Source organism: Anomaloglossus baeobatrachus, chromosome 1 (genome assembly GCF_048569485.1).
Source record: "Anomaloglossus baeobatrachus isolate aAnoBae1 chromosome 1, aAnoBae1.hap1, whole genome shotgun sequence".
NCBI classification, from domain to species: Eukaryota; Metazoa; Chordata; class Amphibia; order Anura; family Aromobatidae; genus Anomaloglossus; species Anomaloglossus baeobatrachus.
The window spans coordinates 953,123,723-953,151,099 of record NC_134353.1 but is presented as its reverse complement, the minus strand read 5'-3'; the positions used below and the strand labels follow the sequence as shown (position 1 = coordinate 953,151,099).

At 49.2% G+C, this 27,377-nt stretch overlaps 1 protein-coding gene across 1 annotated transcript in view; it reads left to right on the top strand.

Annotated features, from left to right (window-relative positions):
• LOC142256991 (uncharacterized) overlaps positions 1 to 27,377 on the top strand; it is a 91,369-nt gene that overhangs the window by 27,849 nt on the left and 36,143 nt on the right. Inside the window, exons 7-10 of the mRNA XM_075329033.1 lie at positions 239 to 357; positions 615 to 791; positions 874 to 997; positions 1,079 to 1,143. Coding sequence (XP_075185148.1) covers positions 239 to 357; positions 615 to 791; positions 874 to 997; positions 1,079 to 1,143 — 485 coding nt within the window. The remainder of the gene's footprint in view (positions 1 to 238; positions 358 to 614; positions 792 to 873; positions 998 to 1,078; positions 1,144 to 27,377) is intronic.

Sequence of the window (27,377 nt, the reverse complement as noted above, 5' to 3'; positions counted from 1 at the left end):
TCCCAGCACTCTGCAGAGAGACATAGATCCCATGCTGGACGGCACCACAAATCACAGCCACACTAATGTCACACAGCACTGCGCCTGTGCCCCCAGTGCTGTCCACAGATCAAATGCGGCACCGCCTAGATGCAGAAACCGGGGTATATGGTTACATGACGGTTACTCTAAACGTTTCTCTGTATTGTTTACTATGAAGTTTACGTTGTTTTAATCGTCCCCTCATTTTTCCATTCAGATTCCTATAATAAAGAATCCTCTGCTGATAACATCTCTGCGAGAAGGAAGGACAGAGGCAAGATGGTGGAGAGGATAATACACCTCACCCTGGAGATAATCTTCCATCTTACTGGAGAGGTGAGAGGTTCTGATGTCATCACATTACATCATTATCGATGGGAATAACAGAGGATATGACCGGGGAGGTGAGAGGCTCTGATGTCATCACATTACATCATTATCTATGGGGATAACAGAGGATATGACCGGGGAGGTGAGAGGCTCTGATGTCATTACATTACATCATTATCTATGGGAATAACAGAGGATATGACCGGGGAGGTGATGGACTCTGGAAATGTCTGAAGTGATATTATTAATGTCTCCACACTCAGGATTACACAGTAGTAAAGACCTCTAGTGATCGCTGTCAGGCTCCTGTGTCTGAAGGACGTGGAGGAACCCTGAGCCCAATCCCGGGGCCTCCACCTCATCCCCGGATACATGAGGACATCAATGACCAGAAGATCCTGGAACTTACCCACAAGATGCTGGAGCTGCTGACTGGAGAGGTGACACTGCTGGGAATGCTGGGACATTAGACAGGACAGCACTGGAGGATTCTGGGTGATGATGGTATCATTGTGTTGTCAGGTTCCTATAAGGTGTCAGGACATCACCGTCCATTTCTCCATGGAGGAGTGGGAGTACCTAGAAGGACACAAGGACCAGTACAAGGAGGTGATGATGGAGGAGCACCAGCCCCGCACATCACCAGGTAATAGACAGGACTGAATACACCCGGCCTATAATTATCTGTATGTAATAATGATGTCCGTCCTGTCTGTGTCTCCTGCAGGTCTCTCCAGTACGAGGACGACCCCAGAGAGATGTCCCGCTCCTCCTCCTCCACAGGACCCTCAGGTAGATGGAGGTCTCCCCTATGAGGTGTAGACGGCTGTGACCACCTTGTGTTCAGTCTTGTTTTCTCTAGTCACCCTCCAGGACAGCAACACAGCAGGAGTTAACTCTCTGACCAAATAGGGATAGGAAACAGAGTCCCTTCCCACCTTCCATTTCCAGTGTTGTTTCCTGTCCTTATGAGTGCATGAAGAGGTTACCTGCGGTGGTCCGTGGCTGGTGACCAGAACACTGCTACAGCAAAATTCCACCTTTATACCAGGTAGCTGAGGTCAGAGCTCACTCGCTTTCTCCTTCATCGCTGATCTGCAAAGGCAGCAGTACTATCAAATTCTGCAAGAAGGGCCCTGTGGTTTAAGTTCTGGAGCAGTGATGCTACATCAAAGATCTGGCTCTTCTCCATCCCCTTCCAGGGAGAGTACATCTCCAGTCTGGCTCTAAATGAGTTACTAGAAAGGGCAATCGAAAAAGTCACTACCAGAGCATAAAACGATAAAAAATATTTTCAGAGCCAGCCATTTCAGTATAGAGGAAAGGTAAAACAGGATGGTGGACTTGCCTAAAAGGATGAAAAGGCAGGAACATTTTTACCTCCCAGAGGTCGAACGATTGGAACTAGCATCAGGAGAAACAATGACGCCAACATAGTAGGAGGCCGCATCTCAAAATTCCTTCCCAATGGCAAATTATTTCATCAAGCCAGTGGGTCCTAAATACTATCAGAGACGGGTTGAAGATTGAGCTCTCCTCCTATCCTCCACGACATCTAAGACTCACCTGTACTTCCTTTCAGGGTTGGCAGGACCCACTCATGTAAGGTCTTCGAGAGCGCCAGAGGTCTGGGGTAATATCACCACTTCCAGAGACAGAGGTCAGACAAGGCCGCTACTTTCAGTTATTCTTGATAAAGAAACCCAATGGCTCGCACAGGGTTTTAATAAACTTAAAACCCTTGAACGAGTACTTAACCTACAGACGGTTTAAAATGGAATCAGTCAAGTCCATAATTCCACTAATCAGGTGCAATTTCGTAATGGCAACAATCGACCTAATGGATGCCTACTACCATATCCTAATCCACCAGTCTCACAAGAAATTCTTCGAGTTTGTGGTGTCTCACAACCGGTAGATATTACACTACTACCCGTACAACGTAAACCCATTCGGCATCTGCTCAGCTCCTTGTGTGTTCACCAAGCTGATGGCAGAGGTTGTGGCTTTCATTAGGGAACAAGACTTCTGCATTGTTCCCTACCTCAATGGCTTCCTTGTCCTTGCTCCTCAACTCCAGTACTCGAACAGCACATACAGATAACCCTCGAGGTCCTAAAGAAGTTGGGGTGGAAGGTAAATCCAAGGAAGTCCGATCTCAAACCCTCCACAAGGAAGAATTTCCACAGAATCCCACTAGATTCAAGCAAGCAAACATCCTTCCTGCCCAGGGAAAATCAGTCAGAAATCAATTCCAAATCTCAGCGATACACAGAGATCGGTAACACTGAGGTTGACAATGTCAATACTGGGATCCATGACATTGTACATCCAAGCAGTAGCCTAGGCCCAGGCCCGCATGAGAATCCAGCAGACACACATCTGTTGTGATTGTCAGTTATGCTTTGGCTGCTGGGAGGCTCCCTCTTGTGGCCAGGAATGGTTTGGACAGAAACCAGGTGTGTTGAGCAATGGGCGTTTCCATTGCTAACTCTCTGCTTATTTAAATCCTGGTCTGATAGCAGGCTATGCCGGATGTCAGTTGTTCTTTGTTCACTAGCCTGCTTCAGACCACATCTACCTCAGATAAATGCTTTGCTCTTTATTTGTTGCTTTGTGCTTTTTGCTCTTATCTGAGTTTGTCATTTGCTGTGGTTGTTTTCAGTTTATTTGCATGCAGGGATCTTCCCTCTCAGTTGCTTAGCTGGGAAACTCCCTGGAGTTATGTTTGGAGTATTGCTCCTATAAGTCCATGTGTTTGTGGCTTTTTTGAATTTGTAATGATTCCTGTTTTCTGTTCATTGGTATGACAAGAGCGCCTGGTATAGGACGGAGTGCAGATCGTGCGATCTGAGGGCTTTTTTGTACTATCAGGAATTTGGAATTTTGTAGGGTTTTTCTCTAGCCACCATCAGCCCCTTTCCTATCCTTTCCTATTTTAGTCAGTGGGGGCCTCACCTTTGCTAATCCTATGATCTATCTGTGTATTGTGTTTTCCTATATCACTGCAGTCTTTGATTGTGGGGGGCTTGCTATTCTTTATCTATTTTCTGAGGTAGAGAGTTATTCATCTTTCCTTCCTTTAGAATAGCTAGTTCTCCGGCTGGGTTCGCGGTGCACAGGATGTTAGTTCACCCCTCAGCTACTTCTAGTGTTGATGGTTAGTAAGGGGATGGCGGCCAGTTTAGTTGCCAATGCTCTTGTCACCTTTTACCAATGATTTATGGTGGTCTTCCATGGTTCCGGATCATAATAGTACATCCGGCCTACAAATTTAAAGGGTACTCTTAAGAAGGAAAAATAAAAAAAATAAGGTGTACTGAAAATTTTTTTTTTGGTGTTTCTCTTTTTCTTTGGGTTCCGTGGAAGATTTTTTTTTTTCTAGCTTGGATGAATTGGGTGAACGTGTTGCTCATCTTGATGCTAAGGTTCGTCATATAGAGTCTTTTCTTGCACAGACTCCCCTTGCAGAGCCTAAGATTCTCGTTCCTGAAATTATTTTTTGACCTTCGCCCTAAGTCCTCAGGGAATCCCGTACAGCAGGTTAAGATTGTCATCTCCTTACTGCGTGGTGACCCTCAGGACTGGGCCTTCTCTTTAGCGTCTGATGATCCGATTCTCAGTGATGTGGACTTCTTTTTTCAGGGCTTGGGTTTATTATATGATGAACCCAATATTGTGGACCAAGCAGTAAAGGCCTTGTTGTCCTTATCTCAGGGTTTGGATTCTGCTGAAACTTTTTGTCAGAAGTTTCGAAAGTGGGCGGTCCTTACCAAATGGAATGATGACGCGCTTGCGGCTCTTTTTCGGAAGGGTATTGATGATACAGTGAAGGATGTAATGGTGGGATTCCCCGTCCCTTCTGGTCTTGATGCCTCTATGACCTTAGCCATTCAGATTGATAGGCGGTTGCGTGAGCGCAGGAAGATATCTGCTGGTTTTGTTCCTGTGGAACAGCCTTTGGAGCCTATGGAGTGTGATAGGGTCCTCTGTAATGCTAGTCGGCAGGGGTTCAGACGGAAGAATAGACTGTGCTTCTATTGTGGAGACTCTTCTCATAAGATCTCTGTCTGCCCTAAACGTGAAAGGAGATTGGCTACTTCTGTTACTGTGGGTTCTTTGCAACCAAAGTTTCTTTTGTCTGTCACATTGCTTTGCTCATTGTCTTCCTTTTCTGCATTTGCCTTTGTGGACTCAGGGGCAGCGCTCAATTTGATGGTTTTTGGGTTTGCTAGGGATTGTGGTTTCCCCATGGTTCCTTTGCAAACTCCTATTCCTTTAAGGGGCATTGATGCTACCCCTTTGGCAGAAAATAAATCCCAATTTTGGACCCAGGTGCCTATGAAAGTTGCACCAGCGCATCAGGAAACTTGTACATTTTTAGTATTGCATAATCTACAGGATACATTGGTACTGGGATTTCCGTGGTTGCAGACCCATAATCCAGTTCTTGACTGGAGATCCTTGTCGGTAGCTAGTTGGGGTTGTCAAGGTTTGCATCAGGACCTTTCCGTGTCGTCCACGTCTGCTCAGGCAGTTGATGTTCCGGCCTTCCTGTCTGATTTCCGTGATGTATTTAATGACCAGGAATCTGATTCTCTGCCCCCACACCGGAACTGTGACTGTGCCATTGAGCTGGTGCCGGGTTGTAAATTTCCCAAGGGGTAGATTTTCAACTTGTCTGTGCCCGAACATGATGCCATGCGGTCATACATCAGGGAATCATTGGAGAAGGGGCACATTCGGCCCTCATCTTCTCCTTTGGGTGCTGGCTTTTTCTTTGTTGCTAAGAAAGATGGGTCGTTGAGGCCTTGTATTGATTACCGTCTTCTTAATAAAATTACGGTCAAATATCAGTACCCTTTGCCTCTGATGTCTGATCTTTTCTCTAGAGTGAAGAGCGCCAAATGGTTTACGAAACTGGATCTCAAGGGTGCGTATAATCTCATCCGTATTAAGGAGGGTGATGAATGGAAGACGGCTTTTAATACTCCTGAGGGGCATTTTGAGTACCTAGTGATGCCTTTTGGGCTCACTAATGCACCCTCCGTCTTCCAGGCTTTCATGAATGATATTTTTCGGGACCTTATTGGTAAATTTTTGATTGTGTATTTGGATGACATCTTGATTTTTTCTGATGATTGGGACTCTCATGTTGGGCAAGTACGGGCTGTTTTTCAGATACTTAAGGATCATGCACTGTATGTTAAGGGGTCGGGGTGCAAAGGATTTCCTTTTTGGGCTTCATCTTGTCTCCCGCTATCGAAATGGACCTGGTTAAAGTTCAGGCTATTTACGACTGGGTGCAACAGACTTCTCTAAAATCCCTGCAGCAGTTTTTGGGGTTTGCTAATTTGTACCGTAAATTTATAGCCAATTTTAAATGGCGATTGGTTCACTTCTGCCCCAGTCCTGCAGCAACCTGATGTGTCTCGCCCATTTCAAGTTGAGATCGATGCCTCAGGGATCGGAGCTGTTCTGTCTCAACGAGACGCTACTTCGGGTAAACTTAAGCCCTGTGCCTTTCTTCGGCGCTCCATTGGGAGACCCAGACGATTGGGGTGTATAGCTACTGCCTCCGGAGGCCACACAAAGTATTACACTAAAAAGTGTAAGGCCCCTCCCCTTCTGCATATACACCCCCCGTGGGATCACGGGCTCTCAGTTTTCATGCTTTGTGCGAAGGAGGTCAGACATCCACGCATAGCTCCACTGTTTTTAGTCAGCAGCAGCTGCTGACTATGTCGGTTGGAAGAAAAGTGGGCCCATATGGGGCCCCCAGCATGCTCCCTTCTCACCCCACTCTTGTCGGCGGTGTTTGTTAAGGTTGAGGTACCCATTGCGGGTACGGAGGCTGGAGCCCACATGCTGCTTTCCTTCCCCATCCCCCTGAAGGGCTCTGGTGAAGTGGGATCTTACCGGTCTCCAGGCACTGAGACCGGGCTCCATCCACAGACCCGGAGAACCTGCTGATATGGAGCTGGGTATCCTCAGGGACAGGGTCGGCAAGCCTCCCAGGAAGTCCGGCGGATTCTGATGTGGGTGGAAGACAGAGCATACACCATATCCGCAGTTCACATAACGGGCGTAGAAAACTGGGAAGCAGACTTCCTCAGTCGCCAGGGCATGGACGCAGGGGAATGGTCTCTGCACCCGGACGGGTTTCAAGAAATCTGTAGCCGCTGGGGGTCGCCGGACGTCGACCTAATGGCGTCTCGGCACAACAACAAGGTCCCGATTTTCATGGCACGGTCTCACGATCAAAGAGCTCTGGCGGCAGACGCCTTAGTTCAGGATTGGTCGCAGTTCCAGCTACCGATTGCCGCCGCGCCATCCTCGTCGCCCCAGACTGGCCGAGGAGGTCGTGGTACCCGGATCTGTGGCATCTCACGGTCGGTCAACCGTGGGCACTACCAGACCGGCCAGACTTACTGTCCCAAGGGCCGTTTTTTTCCATCTGAATTCTACGGCCCTGAACCTGACTGTGTGGCCTTTGAGTCCTGGATCCTAGCGTCTTCAGGATTATCTCAACACGTCATTGCCACCATGAGACGGGCTAGCAAGCCGACGTCTGCCAAGATCTACCACAACTCGTGGAAGATATTCTTATCTTAGTGTTCTGCTCAGGGAGTGTCTCCCTGGCCATCGGCATTGCTTACTTTGCCTTCCTTCCTGCAATCTGGTTTGGAAAAAGGTTTGTCGCTCGGCTCCCTTAAAGGACGAGTCCCAGCGCTGTCTGTAGTCTTTCAGAAGCGCCTAGTACGACTTCCTCAGGTACGCACGTTCCTGCAGGGGGTTTGTCACATTGTCCCTCCGTACAAGAGGCCGTTAGACCATGGGATCTGAACAGGGTACTCATTGCTCTCCAGAACCCGCCCTTCGAGCCTCTGAGGGATGTTTCACTTTCTCGACTTTCACAGAAAGTGGCCTTTCTGAGCTAGCAGCGCGGTCATCCAAAGCTCCCTTCCTGGTGTTTCACCAAGACAAGGTAGTGCTGCGCCCGATTCCGGAGTTTCTCCCTAAGGTGGTATCCCTCTTTCATCTCAATCAGGATATCTCCTTACCTTCCTTTTGTCTTCATCCAGTTCATCGGTATGAAATGGATTTGCATTGGTTGGATCTGGTGAGAGCACTCAGAATCTACATTTCCCGTACGGCGCCCCTGCGCCGCTCGGAGGCACTCTTTGTACTTGTCGCTGGTCAGCGTAAAGGGTCGCAAGCTTCCAAATCCACCCTGGCTCGATGGATCAAGGAACCAATTCTTGAAGCCTACCGTTCTGCTGGGCTTCCGGTTCCATCAGGGCTGAAAGCCCATTCTACCAGAGCCGTGGGTGCGTCCTGGGCATTACGGCACCAGGCTACGGCTCAGCAGGTGTGCCAGGCAGCTACCTGGTCGAGTCTGCACATTTTCACCAAGCATTATCAGGTGCATGCCTACGCTTACGCGGATGCCAGCCTAGGTAGAAGAGTCCTGCAGGCGGCGGTTGCCTCCATGTAGGGAAGGGCTGTTTTACGGCCCTAACTTGAGGTATTAATTTACCCACCCAGGGACTGCTTTTGGACGTACCAATCGTCTGGGTCTCCCAATGGAGCGCCGAAGAAGAAGGGAATTTTGTTACTTACCGTAAATTCCTTTTCTTCTAGCTCCAATTGGGAGACCCAGCACCCGCCCTGTTTCCTTCGGGATTTTTGGTTGTTTCGGGTACACATGTTGTTCATGTTGAATGGTTTCAGTTCTCCGATGTTTCTTCGGATTGAATTTGTTTAACCAGTTATTGGCTTTCCTCCTTCTTGCTTTTGCACTAAAACTGAGAGCCCGTGATCCCACGGGGGGTGTATATGCAGAAGGGGAGGGGCCTTACACTTTTTAGTGTAATACTTTGTGTGGCCTCCGGAGGCAGTAGCTATACACCCCAATCGTCTGGGTCTCCCAATTGGAGCTAGAAGAAAAGGAATTTACGGTAAGTAACAAAATTCCCTTCTTTTCTCTCGGAAGTTTGCTCCTTCTGAATGGAATTATGATGTGGGGAACCGGGAATTATTGGCTATGAAGTGGGCATTTGAAGAGTAGATACATTGGTTGGAGGGGGCTACACATCAAGTTGTGGTGCTTACAGACCACAAGAATTTTAACTATCTGGAATCTGCAAAGAGGTTAAATCCTCGGCAGGCCAGGTGGGCTTTGTTTTTTACCCGGTTTAATTTTGTGGTCTCTTTTTTGCCGGGAACCAAGAATGTTAAGGCCGATGCCCTTTCCATGAGTTTCTGTGCTGACTCTGTGGAGGTTGTCGAGCCGTCTACTATCCTGAATGATGGTGTAGTTTTCTCGGCCATTACGCCTGATCTGCGGTTGGCACTGGCGGAATTTCAGGGGGATAAACCTGAGAGATATCCTGCGGGGAAACTGTTTGTCCCGGACCAATGGAGAGACCGAGTTGTCTCTGAGGTTCATTGCTCTGTTTTGGTGGGTCATCCTGGCATTTTTGGTACTCGGGATCTTGTGAGACGCTCTTTTTGGTGGCCTTCCTTCTCCCGGGATGTCCGTCGTTTTGTGCAGTCGTGTGGAGTTTGTACTAGGTCCAAGCCGTGTTGTTCACGTTCTAGTGGGCTGTTATTGCCTTTGCCGGTACCTAAGAAACCTTGGACGCACATCTCTATGGATTTTATTTCAGAGCTTCCTGTCTCTCAGAAAATGACTGTGATTTGGGTGATCTGTGATAGATTTTTCAAGATGGTCCACTTGGTTCCCCTATCTACGTTGCCGTCTTCATCGGAGTTTTTTTTTTTTTTTTGAGGATTTTTTGCTCCAAATTGGGTGTTCAGCTGTCTTTCTCCTCGGCGTTTCATCCTCAGACCAACGGTCAGACTGAAAGGGCTAACCAGACCCTGGAGACCTATTTACGGTGTTTTGTTTCTGCGGATCAGGATGACTGGGTTTTGTTTTTGCCTTTGGCTGAATTTGCCCTTAACAATAGAGCTAGCTCTACCACATTGGTGTCCCCCTTTTTCTGCAATTTTGGGTATCACCCCAGGTTCCTCTCGGGGCAGCTTGAGGCGTCTGATTGTCCAGGGGTGGATTCGGTGGTAAACAGAATGCAGCAGATTTGGGGGCAGGTGGTGGATAAATTGTTTCAGTCCCAAGAAACTGCCCAAAAGTTTGCCAACCGGCGTCGGACTGTTGGTCCCCGGTTTAAAGTGGGGGACATGGTGTGGTTGTCCTCTAAAAATGTTCCTATGAGAGTTCCATCTCCTAAATTTAAGCCCAGATTTATTGGACCTTATAAGATTTCGGAGATTATCAACTCTGTATCTTTCCGTTTGACTCTGCCTGTGTCATTTAAGATTTACAATGTCTTCCATAAGTCCTTGTTGAAGAAACATGTGGAGCTAACGGTTCCTACAGCAGCGCCTCCTGACCCTGTTTTTGTACAAGGGGATCTGGAGTATGAGGTTGAAAAAATTCTGGATTCCCGTCGCAGTAGGCGACAGCTTCAGTACCTTGTGAAATGGAAGGGTTATGGGCAGGAGGCGCTGCTGTAGGAACAACTCTTGGGTTGTGGCTTCTGACATTCATGCGGACAGGTTGGTTCGCGCCTTCCATCATGCTCATCCCGAGCGACTCGGTGGCGTTGGTGAGGGTTCGGTGACGACCCCTCCTCAAGGGGGGGGGGGTAATGTTGTGAATGTCAGTTATGCTTTGGCTACTGGGAGGCTCCCTCTTGTGGCCAGGAATGGTTTGGACAGAAACCAGGTGTGTTGAGCAATAGGCGTTTCCATTGCTAACTCTCTGCTTATTTAAATCCTGGTCTGATAGCAGGCTATGCCGGATGTCAGTTGTTCTTTGTTCACTAGCCTGCTTCAGACCACATCTACCTCAGATAAATGCTTTGCTCTTTATTTGTTGCTTTGTGCTTTTCTTCAGCGCTCTATTGGGAGACCCAGACGATTGGGGTATAGCTACTGCCTCCGGAGGCCACACAAAGCACTACACCAAAAAGTGCAAGGCCCCTCCCCTTCTGGCTATACCCCCCCGTGGTATCACGGGTTCTCCAGTTTTCAAGCTTTGTGCGAAGGAGGTCAGACATCCATACATAGCTCCACAGATTTTAGTCAGCAGTAGCTGCTGACTATTTCGGATGGAAGAAAAGAGGGCCCATATAGGGCCCCCAGCATGCTCCCTTCTCACCCGTGGATGGTGTTGTAAGGTTGAGGTACCTATTGCTGGTACAGGGGCTGGAGCCCCACATGCTGTTTTCCTTCCACATCCCCTTGTAGGGCTCTGTGGAAGTGGGATCCTGCCAGCCTCTAAGCTCTGACGCCGGGCTCCATCCACAGACCCAGTTGAACCTGATGGATATGGAGCAGGAGTACAATCAGGGACAAGGCCCTGCATCATACAGGTACTCTGTGTCCCCGGCAGGCACAGACACACTCCGGGCTGGCTGGGTGTTGTAGTGCGCCGGGGACCGTAACGTTGGAGTTAGAGTTCCTACAGTTTACTGGGGGACTTCGTGTTGTGGGAACGCAGCGCCGACCCCCACTGGACCGGGCGGCGCTGCTGTGACTTGTGGTGCGCCGGGGACACGCCGACCGCGCTTTTACGGCGGCGGCGTTTATAAATCCAGTCCCCGGCTTTTGCGGCCTAGCTCCGCTTCGTTCCCGCCCCCACCCTGTCAATCAGGGTAGGGGAGAGACGCTGTTTCGCAGCAGCGACGAGGGCTGGAGCCTGATTTACATGCTCCAGCCCTCTCACTAGGCACAGAGGGAAGCAGGCTTCCCGCTCTTAGTCAGGAACGCCCAGGGCCCGCCCTCCTCCCTCTCCTAGGACGCCGGCAGCCATTACATGCAGTCTGGCTGGAGGAAGGACGCAGGCTCTGGGAGACCTGGACTGGGGGGGCTTTTTGGCGACCACACACACCCGCTCTTAAGCGGGCGGTAAGCGGCATTTCAGTGCTGGCCCCTCTAGTGCCTCACTGTGTATTGGTGTACTGTCTACCAGATATATAGATATATTTATTTCTTGCACTGTGAGGTCGCTTCCTGGCTGGATACCCAGATCGCTCTGAGGAAGCAGCAACATGCCATCCACAAAACGCAAGGCTGCCAAGGCAAGGGCTGTGTACACTGCGTGTGCTGCATGTGGGGCTGCTCTACCAGCAGGCTCCGATGACCCCCATTGTGTGCAATGCTCCGATCCGGTGCTGCTTCGCCAGCCGGAGTCCGGAGAGGTAGTGTCCCAGGCTGAGACGCTTGTAAGTTCTGCCCCGTCGCCAGGGACAGACTTTGCAGTTTTTGCTGATAGAATGTCTGTGACTATGGCAAAAATGCTTGAAACTTTGCAATCCATGTCTGGGGCTCAGTCTTTGGACTCGGCGAGGTCTCTGTCCTCTGGCCCCCCTCAGCTGGATCCAATCCAGACTACAAGGGGGTCCCCGGCTTCACAAGCTGAGGTTTATGACTCAGATGATAGCCCCAGCCACCCTAAGCGGGCTCGCTGGGAAAGACCCTCAACGTCATCACACTGCTCAGGGTCTCAGCGCAATCAGTCTCCCTGTGAGGTGTCTGAAGAGAGTGATCAGGAATCCACTCCTGGAACCCCTCTCAACCTGGATACCCCTGATGGGGACGCCATGGTAAACGACCTCATCTCAGCCATCAATAGGCTGTTAGATATTTCTCCCCCAGCCCCTTCAGCAGAAGAGGCAGCTGCAGAGCAGGAGAAGTTTCGTTTCCTCTATCCCAGGCGTAAATTGAGTGCTTTGTTGGATCACTCTGACTTCAGAGAATCAATCCAGAAACACGACGCTCACCCAGAAAGACGTTTCTCTAAACGTTCTAGGGATACACGTTATCCTTTCCCCCCTGATGTGGTCAAGCGCTGGACCCAGTGTCCAACGGTAGACCCCCCGATTTCCAAACTTGCAGCTAGATCCATAGTTGCAGTGGAGGATGGCGCTTCACTTAAAGATGCCAATGACAGACAGATGGACCTTTGGTTAAAATCTGTCTATGAAGCTATCGGCGCGTCGTTTGCTCCGGCATTCGCAGCCGTATGGGCTCTCCAGGCTATTTCAGCTGGTTTAGCAAAAGTGGATGCTATCATACATCCAGCAGTGCCACAAGTGGCGTCCCTTACCTCGCAGATGTCTGCGTTTGCGTCTTACGCTATCAATGCGGTCCTAGAATCTACCAGCCGCACCTCCATGGCGTCCGCCAATTCGGTAGTTTTGCGCAGAGCCTTGTGGTTAAAGGACTGGAAGGCAGATGCTGGTTCCAAAAAATGTTTAACCAGCTTGCCTTTATCTAGAGATAGACTGTTTGGCGAGCCATTGGCTGACATCATTAAGCAGTCCAAGGGTAAAGACTCTTCTTTACCCCAGCCCAGAACAAGCAAACCTCATCAGAAAAAGTGGCAGCAGAGGTTTCAGTCCTTTCGAGGTTCGGGCAAGACACCATTTACCTCGTCCAAAGGGTCTCAGAGGACGCAAAGAAACTCAGATTCCTGGCGGGCTCACGCACGCCCCAAGAAAGCAAATGGAGGAACCACTTCCAAAGCGGCTACCTCATGACTTCCAGCCCCCTCCCGCCGAATCTCCGGTCGGGGGCAGGCTCTCCCGTTTTTGCGACATTTGGCTGTCACAGGTCAAGGACCGGTGGGTGACAGACATTTTGTCTCGCGGGTACAGAATCGAGTTCAGTTCTCGTCCTCCAGCCCGATTCTTCAGAACCTCCCCACATCCAGACCGAGCAGATGCTCTGCGGCAGGCGGTGGACTCCCTAAGAGCGGAAGGAGTAGTGATCCCTGTCCCTCCTCAGGAACAGGGTCGAGGGTTTTACTCCAATCTCTTTGTGGTTCCAAAAAAGGACGGCTCATTCCGTCCTGTTCTGGACCTAAAACTGCTCAACAAACATGTGCACGCCAGGCGGTTCCGGATGGAAACCCTACGATCTGTCATTGCCTCAATGTCTCGAGGAGACTTCCTTGCCTCAATAGACATCAAAGATGCTTATCTCCACGTGCCAATTGCTACAGAACATCAACGTTTTCTACGTTTTGTGATAGGAGACGACCATCTTCAGTTCGTAGCTCTGCCATTCGGTCTGGCGACAGCCCCACGGGTCTTCACCAAGGTCATGGCGGCAGTGGTAGCAGTCTTGCACTCTCAGGGACACTCGGTGATCCCTTACCTAGACGATCTACTGGTCAAGGCACCCTCTCAAGAGGCATGCCAACTCAGCCTGAATGCTACGCTGGAGACTCTACAGTCTTTCGGATGGATCATCAACTTTCCAAAGTCGATCCTGTCACCGACCCAATCACTCACGTATCTTGGCATGGAGTTCCATACTCTAGCAGCGATAGTGAAGCTTCCGCTGAACAAACAGCGATCACTACAAACAGGGGTGCAATCTCTCCTTCAGGGTCAGTCGCACCCCTTGCGGCGCCTCATGCACTTCCTAGGGAAGATGGTGGCAGCCATGGAAGCAGTTCCCTTTGCGCAGTTTCATCTGCGCCCACTTCAATGGGACATTCTCCGCCAATGGGACGGAAAGTCAACGTCACTAGACAGGAAAGTCTCCCAGACGGCCAAGGACTCTCTACAATGGTGGCTCCTTCCCACCTCATTGTCTCAGGGAAGATCCTTCCTGCCCCCGTCCTGGGCAGTGGTCACGACAGATGCGAGTCTGTCAGGGTGGGGAGCAGTTTTTCTCCACCACAGGGCTCAGGGAACGTGGACTCCGCAGGAGTCCACCCTTCAGATCAATGTTCTGGAAATCAGGGCAGTGTATCTTGCCCTACTAGCCTTCCAACAGTGGCTGGAAGGAAAGCAGATCCGAATCCAGTCGGACAACTCCACAGCGGTGGCATACATCAACCACCAAGGAGGGACGCGCAGTCGGCAAGCCTTCCAAGAAGTCCGGCGCATTCTAATGTGGGTGGAAGACACAGCATCCACCATATCCGCGGTTCACATCCCAGGCGTCGAAAACTGGGAAGCAGACTTCCTCAGTCGCCAGGGCATGGACGCAGGGGAATGGTCCCTTCACCCGGACGCGTTTCAGGAAATCTGTCGCCGCTGGGGAGTGCCGGACGTCGACCTAATGGCGTCCCGGCACAACAACAAGGTCCCGGCATTTATGGCGAGGTCGCGCGATCAAAGAGCTCTGGCGGCAGACGCCTTAGTACAAGATTGGTCGCAGTTCCGGCTCCCATACGTATTCCCGCCTCTGGCACTCTTGCCCAGAGTCTTACGCAAGATCAGATCCGATTGCAGCCGCGTCATACTCGTCGCCCCAGACTGGCCGAGGAGATCGTGGTATCCGGATCTGTGGCATCTCACGGTCGGCCGACCGTGGTCACTTCCAGACCGACCAGACTTACTGTCCCAAGGGCCGTTTTTCCATCAGAATTCTGCGGCCCTGAACCTGACTGTGTGGCCATTGAGTCCTGGATCCTAGCGTCTGCAGGATTATCCCAAGGAGTTGTAGCCACAATGAGACAGGCTAGAAAGTCGACTTCTGCTAAGATCTACCACAGAACGTGGAAGATTTTCTTATCCTGGTGTTCCGCTCAGGGAGTGTCTCCCTGGCCATTTGCATTGCCCACTTTTCTTTCTTTCCTGCAATCGGGGTTAGAAAAGGGCTTGTCGCTCAGCTCCCTTAAAGGGCAAGTCTCGGCACTATCCGTGTTTTTTCAGAAGCGTCTAGCACGTCTTCCTAAGGTGCGCACGTTCCTGCAGGGGGTCTGTCATATTGTGCCCCCGTACAGGCGGCCGTTAGATCCATGGGATCTGAACAGGGTACTAGTTGCTCTCCAGAAGCCGCCTTTCGAGCCTCTGAAGGAAGTTTCCTTTTCTCGCCTGTCACAGAAAGTGGCGTTTCTTGTTGCGATCACATCGCTTCGGCGAGTGTCGGAGCTGGCAGCTCTGTCATCCAAGGCTCCCTTCCTGGTGTTCCACCAGGACAAGGTAGTGCTGCGCCTCATTCCGGAGTTTCTCCCTAAGGTCATATCCTCGTTTCATCTTAATCAGGATATATCCTTGCCTTCCTTTTGTCCTCATCCGGTTCACCGGTATGAAAAGGACTTACGTTTGCTAGATCTGGTGAGAGCACTCAGAATCTACATTTCCCGCACGGCGCCCATGCGCCGTTCCGATGCACTTTTTGTCCTTGTCGCTGGTCCGCGCAAGGGGTTGCAGGCTTCTAAAGCCACCCTGGCTCGATGGATCAAAGAACCAATTCTAGAGGCCTACCGTTCTGCGGGGCTTCCGGTTCCTTCAGGGCTAAAAGCCCACTCTACCAGAGCCGTGGGTGCGTCCTGGGCATTACGACACCAGGCTTCGGCTCAACAAGTGTGCCAGGCAGCTACCTGGTCGAGTCTGCACACTTTCACCAAGCATTATCAGGTGCATACCTATGCTTCGGCGGATGCCAGCTTAGGTAGAAGAGTCCTGCAGGCGGCAGTGACACCCCCGTAGGGGAGGGCTGTTTTGCAGCTCTAACATGAGGTATTTCTTTACCCACCCAGGGACAGCTTTTGGACGTCCCAATCGTCTGGGTCTCCCAATAGAGCGCTGAAGAAGAAGGGAATTTTGTTACTTACCGTAAATTCCTTTTCTTCTAGCTCTTATTGGGAGACCCAGCACCCGCCCTGTTGTCCTTCGGGATTTTTTTGTTGTTTGCGGGTACACATGTTGTTCATGTTGAACGGTTTTTCAGTTCTCCGATGTTACTCGGAGTTAATTTGTTTAAACCAGTTATTGGCTTTCCTCCTTCTTGCTTTGGCACTAAAACTGGAGAACCCGTGATACCACGGGGGGGTATAGCCAGAAGGGGAGGGGCCTTGCACTTTTTGGTGTAGTGCTTTGTGTGGCCTCCGGAGGCAGTAGCTATACCCCAATCGTCTGGGTCTCCCAATAAGAGCTAGAAGAAAAGGAATTTACGGTAAGTAACAAAATTCCCTTCTTTGCTCTTATCTGAGTTTGTCATTTGCTGTGGTTGTTTTCAGTTTATTTGCATGCAGGGATCTTCCCTCTCAGTTGCTTAGCTGGGAAACCCCCTGCAGTTATGTTTGGAGTATTGCTCCTATAAGTCCATGTGTTTGTGGCTTTTTTGAATTTGTAATGATTCCTGTTTTCTGTTCATTGGTATGACAAGAGCGCCTGGTATAGGACGGAGTGCAGATCGTGCGATCTGAGGGCTTTTTTGTACTATCAGGAATTTGGAATTTTGTAGGGTTTTTCTCTGGCTACCATCAGCCCCTTTCCTGTCCTTTCCTATTTTAGTCAGTGGGGGCCTCACCTTTTGCTAATCCTATCATCTATCTGTGTATTGTGTTTTCCTATATCACCGCAGTCTTTGAATGTGGGGGGCTTGCTATTCTTTATCTATTTTCTGAGGTAGAGAGTTATTAATCTTTCCTTCCTTTAGGATAGCTAGTTCTCCGGCTGGGTTCACGGTGCACAGGATGTTAGTTCACCCATCGGCTATTTCTAGTTGTGATGGTTAGTAAGGGGAAGGCGGCCAGATTAGTTGCCAATGCTCTTGTCACCTTTTACCAATGATTTATGGTGGTCTTCGATGGTTCCGTATCATAACACACATCCTAGCCTCTTGGGACGAATCGCTGTTATGGTCATGAGACCGCAAAGGATCTTGGAAAAAAACCCATAAACGATGATGGAAGATAATGCACAAGAGTAGTTGGAAACTTAGCTGGCTGCAATCCACTAACTGCACAAATACAAATAGAAGTAGCAGTGGAGCGTTCCTAACCAACGTAGACTCCTCGTCACCGCTGGAGAACTAACCTCAAAGATGAAATGAGGAATCTTTTTTTTTAAATCAGATACTTTTTTATTAAAACAGAATACATACAACAGAATAACAAATCGGCATCCAAATTAAATTTATCACATCTATTACCCCTTTAACTCCCCCTCCCGCCCCCCTCCCCCACCCCGGCAGCATCACTTCTCCCCGATACTACATCCCATTTAGTACACACTTAGGATACCCTTCAACTGTAGTATAGCAACCATCCCGTTGTGCAGGAGGAACAACTAGTAACACAAATAAAACAAAACACACACATCAGAGGTCTCAGACGGCTATCCCCGTCTCATATCAGTTTACTGGTCCATCACTCGTCCTATCCGCATTGCAGCCAAGGAGACCAGAGTTTCTCAAACATTTTAACATTCCCCCTTCTTTCATACACTCCCTGTTCCAGCTGAAGAATACATTTCACCCCTTTAATGTACTCTCCCCTGGTCGGGGGGTCTTTTTTAATCCAGGACCTGGCGATTAGCTTTCTTGCCGCATACAGCAGCCTAGCAATGACAATTTTCATAGTATTTTCCACCCCAAGCTCCTCAACATATCCCAATAGGCATATCACTGGTTCCCTGGGGAGGACACACCCATATGTTCTTCCTATCTTGTGGATAACCTTAGTCCAAAAGGAGACCAGTCTCGGACAAGACCACATCATGTGAAAAATACCTGCGTCAGATCCCTGACACCTTGGACACTCCGAATTCCTTTTCAACCCCATTTTAAACATCAGTAAAGGAGACCTATATACCCGGTGAATCACGTATAGGTGAGACAGTCTGGCTGGTTCGCTCATGGAAAGTTTAGGGACATACTCTAAGATACTCTCCCACACCTCCTCCGTTATCGGCCCAACTTCCTCCTCCCATTTAGATTTAGTTTTAATTGGGTAGTCTAAAAGAAAGGTATGTAGTATATCTTTATATGTGCCAGAAATTATCCCTTTAGTGCTTCCTCCGCCCTTGCACACATACTCCAGTACCAGGTCAGTCTGTATGGCCACACTTTGTTTAGCCGCTTGGGCTGCAATCGCATGTTTTAATTGTCTGTAGTGGAGCCAGCTGGACGCCGGTAACTGAAACTCACTCTGTAACTGTGGGAACGACTTCACAATTCCTCCGTCCAATATCTGATGCATGTATATCACATCCTTGCGTCTCCATTCCTCAATATTCCCCATTTTCTGAATCTCCGGGAGATTACTGTTATCCCAGATAGGTGTAAACTTAGTTAACCGGGTCACCCCTCTCACCCTTTTCAGCCTATCCCAGGTCTTATTTATAAGTGCCATTGTAGGAGATGTTCTACCCAGGAGCCCCACCGCACCATCCTCTAGTCCCATTACCAATGGACTTCTACCCACTATGTATTCCAGTACTTCTTTAATGCCCCCATCTTCCTCTCGATCAGACCACCCCCTGAGGTGTTGACATTGCGCCGCTATATAATACAATTCCGGATTTGGGATTGCTAGACCCCCCTCATCTTTCGGCCTTTGTAAAGTCTCTAATCGCACCCTAGGCTGCTTTTTACCCCACACCAGGTCCCTAAACAGCGAGTTTATCCCTTTAAATCTTTTCCTGGAAATACAAACAGGGGCATTGTGCAGTATGTATAGGAGTTTAGGCATTACTACCATCTTTAGCAAATTAACCCTTCCAACAACTGACAAATGTAGCTTGTTCCAGGCATCCACCTTGGCTCTCAATTTTTTAAGGAGAGGCCATAAGTTCACCTGTATGTATTTTTCTACTGGCAGAGATATCTGGATACCTAGATATTTAAATTCGTCCACATTCTTCAATTTGTTAGCCCCAGTATCCTCATTTGTCCAGGCTACTTCCCCATCCACTTTAAAGAGGCTCGATTTAGACCAATTAATGGTCAGTCCCGAAACTTCTCCAAATTTCTCTATTATCTGCATGGCATGATCCAATGAGGCTGATGGATCCCCCAAGAAAAGTAATAAATCGTCAGCATAAAGAGCTATTTTCTCCTCTAAATGCCCATTCTTAAATCCATGGATCTCCTTTGATTTCCTAATGGCCGCCGCCAGAGGCTCTATTGCAATAGCAAATAGGAGCGGCGATAGTGGGCAGCCCTGTCTCGTTCCCCGGTGCAACTCAAACGCTGAGGAGGTCATACCGTTAACTCTAACTTTAGCAGTAGGCCTATTATACAACAGCTGCACCCACTTTACAAACCGTGGGCCAAAACCCATATGCTTCAACACTTTCCACAGATACCCCCACTCAACACTATCGAACGCTTTCTGGGCATCTAGCGAAGCGATCACCCTCCGGCCAGGGTTGTCAGGCGGCAACTGTAGATTAAGATATAATCTCCTGATATTAGCAGCTGTCGACCTATTGGCCATGAACCCTGATTGGTCCATATGGATTAGGTTAGATATAACTCCAGTCAGCCGGTTTGACAACACCTTAGCCAGAAGCTTCACGTCCGCTGTTAATAACGAGATGGGTCTATATGAGTCTGGAAGCCTCGGATTTTTATCCTCCTTAGGAATTACTACTATTATTGCTTCTCTCATAGATTCAGGCAATACACCTTCCCCCTCCGCCACCTCAAAGACTTTCAATAGTTTGGGTAATAGGATTTCTTCTAACTGTTTATAAATTTCAACTGGTAGCCCGTCTGCTCCCGGTGCCTTGTCATTGCTCATGCCATGCAGAGCGTCCTCCAGTTCATCAATAGTAATAGGTGACTCCAGTTTATCTCTATCCGCCACAGACAACACCGGAAGCTCACCTCGCTCAAGAAATGAGTCCACCTCTTCCACCCTCATCTCTCCGCTAGAAGAATATAGCGTGCGATAGAAATCTTTAAAGACCCCAAGGATCTCCTCAACCTCAGTGACCTGTGTCCCCTCCACCGTGTCCATACCATGCACAAATGAACTACTCCTTTGAGCTGCAGCTATGACCGATAATAGATGACCAACTTTTTCCCCCTCCTCATAAAAATGCAATTTTTGGAATGCCTGCTTCCTTACCGCCTTCTCCAAAAGCATCTTATTAACCTGTTCATGCGCCTGCCTAAGATTTTGCTTCGCGTCCGTAGTAGTACTCCGGATTGCTTCCAGCTCTGCCTTATCTAAGGCCTCCAGGCTATCTTTCTCATTCTGCCTCGTCTGTGTTTTACGTTTACAGATATCCCTGAACAGGAGCCCCCTGAGGTATGCCTTCATCGCATCCCATACCACCAGCGGACCAGTGCTACCCTCGTTGTGGATAAAGAAATCCCCAAGATCCCGTTCTATATTCCCCATATTAATATGACGGATCCATGCTGGATGAAGCTTCCACTCTCCCCTCCTTCCCCCTGTCAGGGTCCCCCGTCGTATGGACACTAGAATTGGGCTATGATCTGAAATCACTCTTGTCAGATATTGCACGTCACTTATCATTGCATCCATCAGATCACTAGCTAGAGCCATGTCAATACGGGACAGAGTGTTATGCGAAGCCGAATAACAAGAGAAGCAGGATACCCTCCCATTCCTCACTCGCCAGACATCCACCATTCCAAGTTCCCCAATAAGAGTGCCAAACGAAGTCATACAACTATCCTGGATACCTGGAGGTCTACTACTCCTATCCCAGTACAGATCTATCACATTATTGAAGTCCCCCACCAGTAAAAAAGGGATTACTCCCCCCTTCTCAGAGAACTCCCTTATCTCCCTTAGTTTGGTGCACTTATATGGAGGTGGTATATATATTGCAGCTATACACATGAGTCTGCCAAATATTTTACACTTGACGGCCACACACTGTCCCTCTTTATCCACATACACTTCTATCTCTTCATATTGCACAGAGCTATGGATCAGCAGTGATACCCCCCTTGCATAGTTGGAAAAGGTGGAGTGATAGGCCTTCTGCACCCATCTCCTATTTAAAACATGTGTTGTCTCCTTTGTTAGATGCGTTTCTAGTAGACATATTACTGACGGGTTCTGGTCTTGAACATATTTAATTAATGCCGCTCTCCTAGACCTATCTGATAACCCTCTAATATTCCAACTCAACACCTTAATTCTATCCCCCATTATCCCACCCAGTAAAACCATCAAACCTTGTAGTATCTCCCCATGCTGCCTTTACCCTACCCCTTTCCCCCCTCCCCCCTGCTCCCCTCCCCTCCTACTCCCCACCACTTCCTGTTTTCGAGTACTCCCGTGAAGCATCGGGTTTTCCAAACCTGGTCCATAATCCCTACTAAATTCCCCCCTACCTCCCTCGCCTTCCCCTCTTAGATACATTTTAAAACTCGTCCCTTTTCCAACAATTCTCCACTCCCCCCCTTTCTATGTATAATCATATTCCACTCAACCAATATAACAGTAAAATGGCGAACAGTAATCAAACTGGAATCTCAAATTGTAAATACCACCACCGCGCCTACTTAGGCAGTCCCCATGTCCTGCGAAGCTCACATCATACCCTTCGCATTCCCCCTGCATACTACCTCAATCCCAAAGGGAAGGAGAAAAAAAAGAAAAAACAAGAAGGGTCCCCTGTAAGCTCCTAAGGATGTTGTAGAGCCTCAGCCGGCCTTCTCCAACACACTGCAGATTCAGACAGTCATCTCATTCCTTCAAACGGATCCGCTTTTCGTTTGCGTCCAACCACTGCATGGCTTCCTCTGGAGTTGTAAAAAAGTGCACCCGCTCCAACGCCGTCACTCTTAGCTTTGCTGGGAACATCATTGAGTATTGCACCCCCATCTCTCGCAGGCGCCTCTTTACTCCTGTAAAAGTCATACGTAGCTTTTGAACAGAAATGGAGTAGTCCGGGTATATGGAAATTCTCTGGCCGTCAATCATAAGATCCTCCATGTCTCTTGCCTTTCGCAGTATAGTGTCCCTGTCCCTGTAGTTGAGGAGCTTGGCTAGCATAGTGCGAGGGCCCCTGCCTGCTGGTTGTGGCTGCATCGGGACTCTGTGTGCACGTTCCACGGCATAGAGCTTGGATAAGACATTAGCACCCATTTTCCCCCTGAGCCAGTCTTCTACATATTCAGTGGGGTTTCTTCCTTCCGCTTTCTCAGGGATGCCGACAATTCTGATGTTATTTCTTCTAGAGCGGTTCTCTAAATCATCATTTTTTGCCATGATTTCAGCTATCTGCTGTGCAAATGTTTTTTCAGACTTTTGTAGTTTTGTAATATGATCCTTTGTTATCCCCACTCTCTCCTCTACAGCCGTTGTTCTCAGATCGGCTTTCTTGAGGTCTTTCTTAATGTCAGCAACCTCTGCCTGTAATCCCTTAACTTGCTTCGTCAGAGTAGTCAGAGCCTCTTTACAAAAAGACACCACTGCAAAAACGTCCTTTAAAGTGGGGTTTTCTGGAGCCTCCTGTGCACTATGTGCTTTCTCCACTTCTCCTGTCTTATCTTGCTGCTTTTCACCATCCCCCATCTCATCAGAGCTGGCATTATCTTCTCCCTCCTCACCTCTGTTATCTATATGCTGAAGTGATTTCTCTGAAGTCCGGGCAAATTTCTCCAGCCTTGCAGCGACCTGCATCCTCTCCTGACAGGCTGCATTAACTTTCTCAGCTTCCTGCCTTATCATGGCACCATCTTGAGAGCTGGGGACTTTCCCGCCTCCATTATCTTTTTGCCTGTGACGGACCATGGCACCTCTCTGCATCCACCAGACTCACTCCAGATAAGTCCTCACCACCTTATCTTCCTGACAGCTGGCTGAGGCAGTGATAACAGCGGTATTCAGGGATTTATCAAGGGAGTTTGCGGGAGAGCTCCACAAACACGTCTCTTCACATTGCCGTCCAGGCCACCGAAATGAGGAATCTTGACTTGCCTCAGAATTGCCCCAAAGGAAAGAGACAAGCCCCCAACATATAACGACGGTGATATAAGAAAAAACAACACACAGATGGAAAGTATAGGGTTAAGCAAAGTGAGTCCCTGCTAGCTAGATACAAAAGGATAGGATAGATTTCCTAGTTACAGCCACTAAAAACCCTTAAAGAAATACCAACACCTGATAATCAAAAATTCCTTAAAAAGATCACACGATCTTTCCTCCCACTATATCAGGAATTCTTGTGCAAATACATGAGATACAAAAATACACACTCTAGATTAGATTAGACTGGGAGCAAAACTCCCTTTCTTGCTGGGAATAAATAGTCCTCCAAACAAAGTGCAGGGAGAGCACTTATTCACATGCAAGAAACAAAAAGGTGCATGAGAACTAATTAAATGTCAGAAGGAAAAAATAAAAATACTCATGAGGCATAGCTGCAGACCAGGATGGCATGTAAACAAAACCGACGCAAAAGAACAAAAAAATCGCTGCAGAAATTATTCCTGGAGAGTCCAAAAAAGGAGCAGAAAAAATGTATAAACAGAACTTGCAGGGAAAGGCAAAAGCCTCAAAGCTGGAGGACAAAGTTCAGGACATTTTCTCATTGAGCAGAAACAATTATCACCAGCAAAGGCTAGACAGAAATTGCCTTCCTTTATTCCTCCAGGCTGGACTCCATAGGCTTCTTGGAACAGCAATCATCTCCTGCACCTGTCTGAGCAACAGATGCAGAATCAGACCCACTACCTGCACTAGCCACCAGAGGGAGCCCAGAAACACTCTCGGGAACAGCACCATGTCTAATGATATTCACAACAGATCGCCCAGGTCCCTAGACAAGAAGGTCCTTCTACCTGGGCGGATAAGAGTATAACTTTTTTCTTTGTCGCTCTATTGGGAGACCCAGACAATTGGGTGTATAGGCTATGCCTCCGGAGGCCGCACAAAGTATTACACTTAAGTGTTAAGCCCCTCCCCTTCTGCCTATACACCCCCCGTGCTCCCACGGGCTCCTCAGTTTTTTGCTTTGTGCGAAGGAGGCAGACCTGCACACATAGCTCCACAGATTGGTCAGCAGCAGCTGCTGACCATGTCGGATGGAAGAAAAGTGGGCCCATATAGGGCCCCCAGCATGCTCCCTTCTCACCCCACTCTTGTCGGCGGTGTTGTTAAGGTTGAGGTATCCATTGCGGGTACGGAGGCTGGAGCCCACATGCTGTTTTCCTTCCCCATCCCCCTCAGGGCTCTGGGCGAAGTGGGATCCTATCGGTCTCCAGGCACTGAGACCGTGCTTCATCCACAACTCCTGTGGAGCCTGCTGGATAGGAGCCGGGTACCGTTCAGGGACATGGCCCTGCTACTTGAAGGTACTCTGTATCCCTGTGGGGACCGCGCACGGCAGCACCTCAGCTTTGCTGGGTGTGCTAGTGCACCGGGGACCGCGGCGCTGACCGGGTTAAACTGTGCCATTACACACTCAGCGTCGCTGAGTGTGTTTATATGTAGGGGCTACCGCGCTAACCGCCGCTGCCATGGGAAACTGCGACGCGGCTGGGACTTGTAGTTCGCCGGGGACTTCGGCGCCGGCCGCGCTTTTACGGCGGCCAAGCTTATACTCGAGTCCCCGGCTTTCTTGCGGCCTAGTTTCCTTTTCTCCCGCCCTCAGCCCTGACAGGCAGGGGAAGGGCGGGACGCTGCACGGAACGAGCAGCACTGAGGGCTGGAGTATGATTTGCATACTCCACCCCCCTCACTGTGCACCGTGTGAGCACCAGTTCCCGCACTTTCTCGGCCACGCCCACGGCTCCATCCTCTCGTCAGGACGCCGCAGCCATTCCTGTCAGCTCCTCCGACGCTGCAGAGAGGGACAAACCCTGGGAGACCCAGACACGGTCTCTGGTGGCCTCACAACCGCTTTAGGCGGGTGGTAAGCAGCACCTGTTGGTGCTAGCCCCATGGTGCTGTAGTGTATTGATACATTATTTGTTTATAGTATATTCTTTACACTGTATGAGCACAGTTCATTCTGGCTATATACCCTATTGTGTTGCTCAGGGAAAACAATAGCATGGCGCCCACAAAAGGCAGGGGTGCCAAAACACAGGCTTATTATGCTGCCTGCGCCGCTTGTACGACCCAGCTGCCGGCAGGTTCCACTGACCCTCATTGTGTGCAATGTTCGGCCCCTGTGGCACTTCTTCAGCCAGAGCCTCTGCTAAGAGGGGCCCAGGGGGAGCCACCTGTTGACGCTGTTCAGGTGACGGGGACGGAGTTTGCAAAACTCTCTGAGACTATGGCTAAGATACTAGAAGCCTTGCAGTCCAGGCCGGTATCTCAGCAAACGGACTCTGTTGAATCACTGTTCCCTGGCCCCCCTCAGTTGGACCAACAATGTCCTCCCGGGGTATCTCATACATCCCAGGCTGAGGGTTATGACTTAGACCCCAGTCCCAGACCGACTAAGCGGGCTCGCTTAGAATTTCCCTCGACATCATATTGTTCAGGGTCTCAGCGGGGGGAATCTCTGGTTGATGATGCGGAGACAGCTGATCAGGATTCTGATCCTGAGGGCGCTCTCAATCTTAATACTCCAGATGGGGACGCCATAGTGAACGATCTTATTGCGTCCATCAATCAAATGCTGGATATTTCTCCCTCAGCTCCTCCGGCGGAGGAGTCAGCTTCTCAGCAGGAGAAATTCCGTTTCAGGTTCCCCAAGCGTACACAGAGTATGTTTCTAGACCACTCTGATTTCAGAGAGGCAGTCCAGAATCACCATGCTTGTCCAGATTACTTTGCACTGACGAGGGGCAAGCACCCCGAAACACCGTGTCTGCAAATTGGGATTCTGATCTGGCTTATATATCCTGAGTCATATTGCAATGGATTGTTGAAAATCCACTTGTGACTTTTAGGATCGCTACTTCCAATAGGTGGCGCTGTGCTAGAGTTTGTCTCCTTTACTGGAGAGACAATTTGAATATTTCCCAGAGGGGCATTGCAGCTATAAGTCCCCTTACCTGGCAGCCAGACTGGCTTGCAAAGTCTCCTTAAGGAGAATAGTGTTCCCCCGTGGTCCCCACATAGCTTTCTCATGAGCCAGATCAGACACCCCCATACTTTGCACTGACGAGGGGCAAGCACCCCGAAACACCGTGTCTGCAAATTGGGATTCTGATCTGGCTTATATATCCTGAGTCATATTGCAATGGATTCTTGAAAATCCACTTGTGACTTTTAGGATCGCTACTTCCAATAGGTGGCGCTGTGCTAGAGTTTGTCTCCTTTACTGGAGAGACAATTTGAATATTTCCCAGAGGGGCATTGCAGCTATAAGTCCCCTTACCTGGCAGCCAGACTGGCTTGCAAAGTCTCCTTAAGGAGAATAGTGTTCCCCCGTGGTCCCCACATAGCTTTCTCATGAGCCAGATCAGACACCCCCATACTTTGCACTGACGAGGGGCAAGCACCCCGAAACACCGTGTCTGCAAATTGGGATTCTGATCTGGCTTATATATCCTGAGTCATATTGCAATGGATTGTTGAAAATCCACTTGTGACTTTTAGGATCGCTACTTCCAATAGGTGGCGCTGTGCTAGAGTTTGTCTCCTTTACTGGAGAGACAATTTGAATATTTCCCAGAGGGGCATTGCAGCTATAAGTCCCCTTACCTGGCAGCCAGACTGGCTTGCAAAGTCTCCTTAAGGAGAATAGTGTTCCCCCGTGGTCCCCACATAGCTTTCTCATGAGCCAGATCAGACACCCCCATACTTTGCACTGACGAGGGGCAAGCACCCCGAAACACCGTGTCTGCAAATTGGGATTCTGATCTGGCTTATATATCCTGAGTCATATTGCAATGGATTGTTGAAAATCCACTTGTGACTTTTAGGATCGCTACTTCCAATAGGTGGCGCTGTGCTAGAGTTTGTCTCCTTTACTGGAGAGACAATTTGAATATTTCCCAGAGGGGCATTGCAGCTATAAGTCCCCTTACCTGGCAGCCAGACTGGCTTGCAAAGTCTCCTTAAGGAGAATAGTGTTCCCCCGTGGTCCCCACATAGCTTTCTCATGAGCCAGATCAGACACCCCCATACTTTGCACTGACGAGGGGCAAGCACCCCGAAACACCGTGTCTGCAAATTGGGATTCTGATCTGGCTTATATATCCTGAGTCATATTGCAATGGATTGTTGAAAATCCACTTGTGACTTTTAGGATCGCTACTTCCAATAGGTGGCGCTGTGCTAGAGTTTGTCTCCTTTACTGGAGAGACAATTTGAATATTTCCCAGAGGGGCATTGCAGCTATAAGTCCCCTTACCTGGCAGCC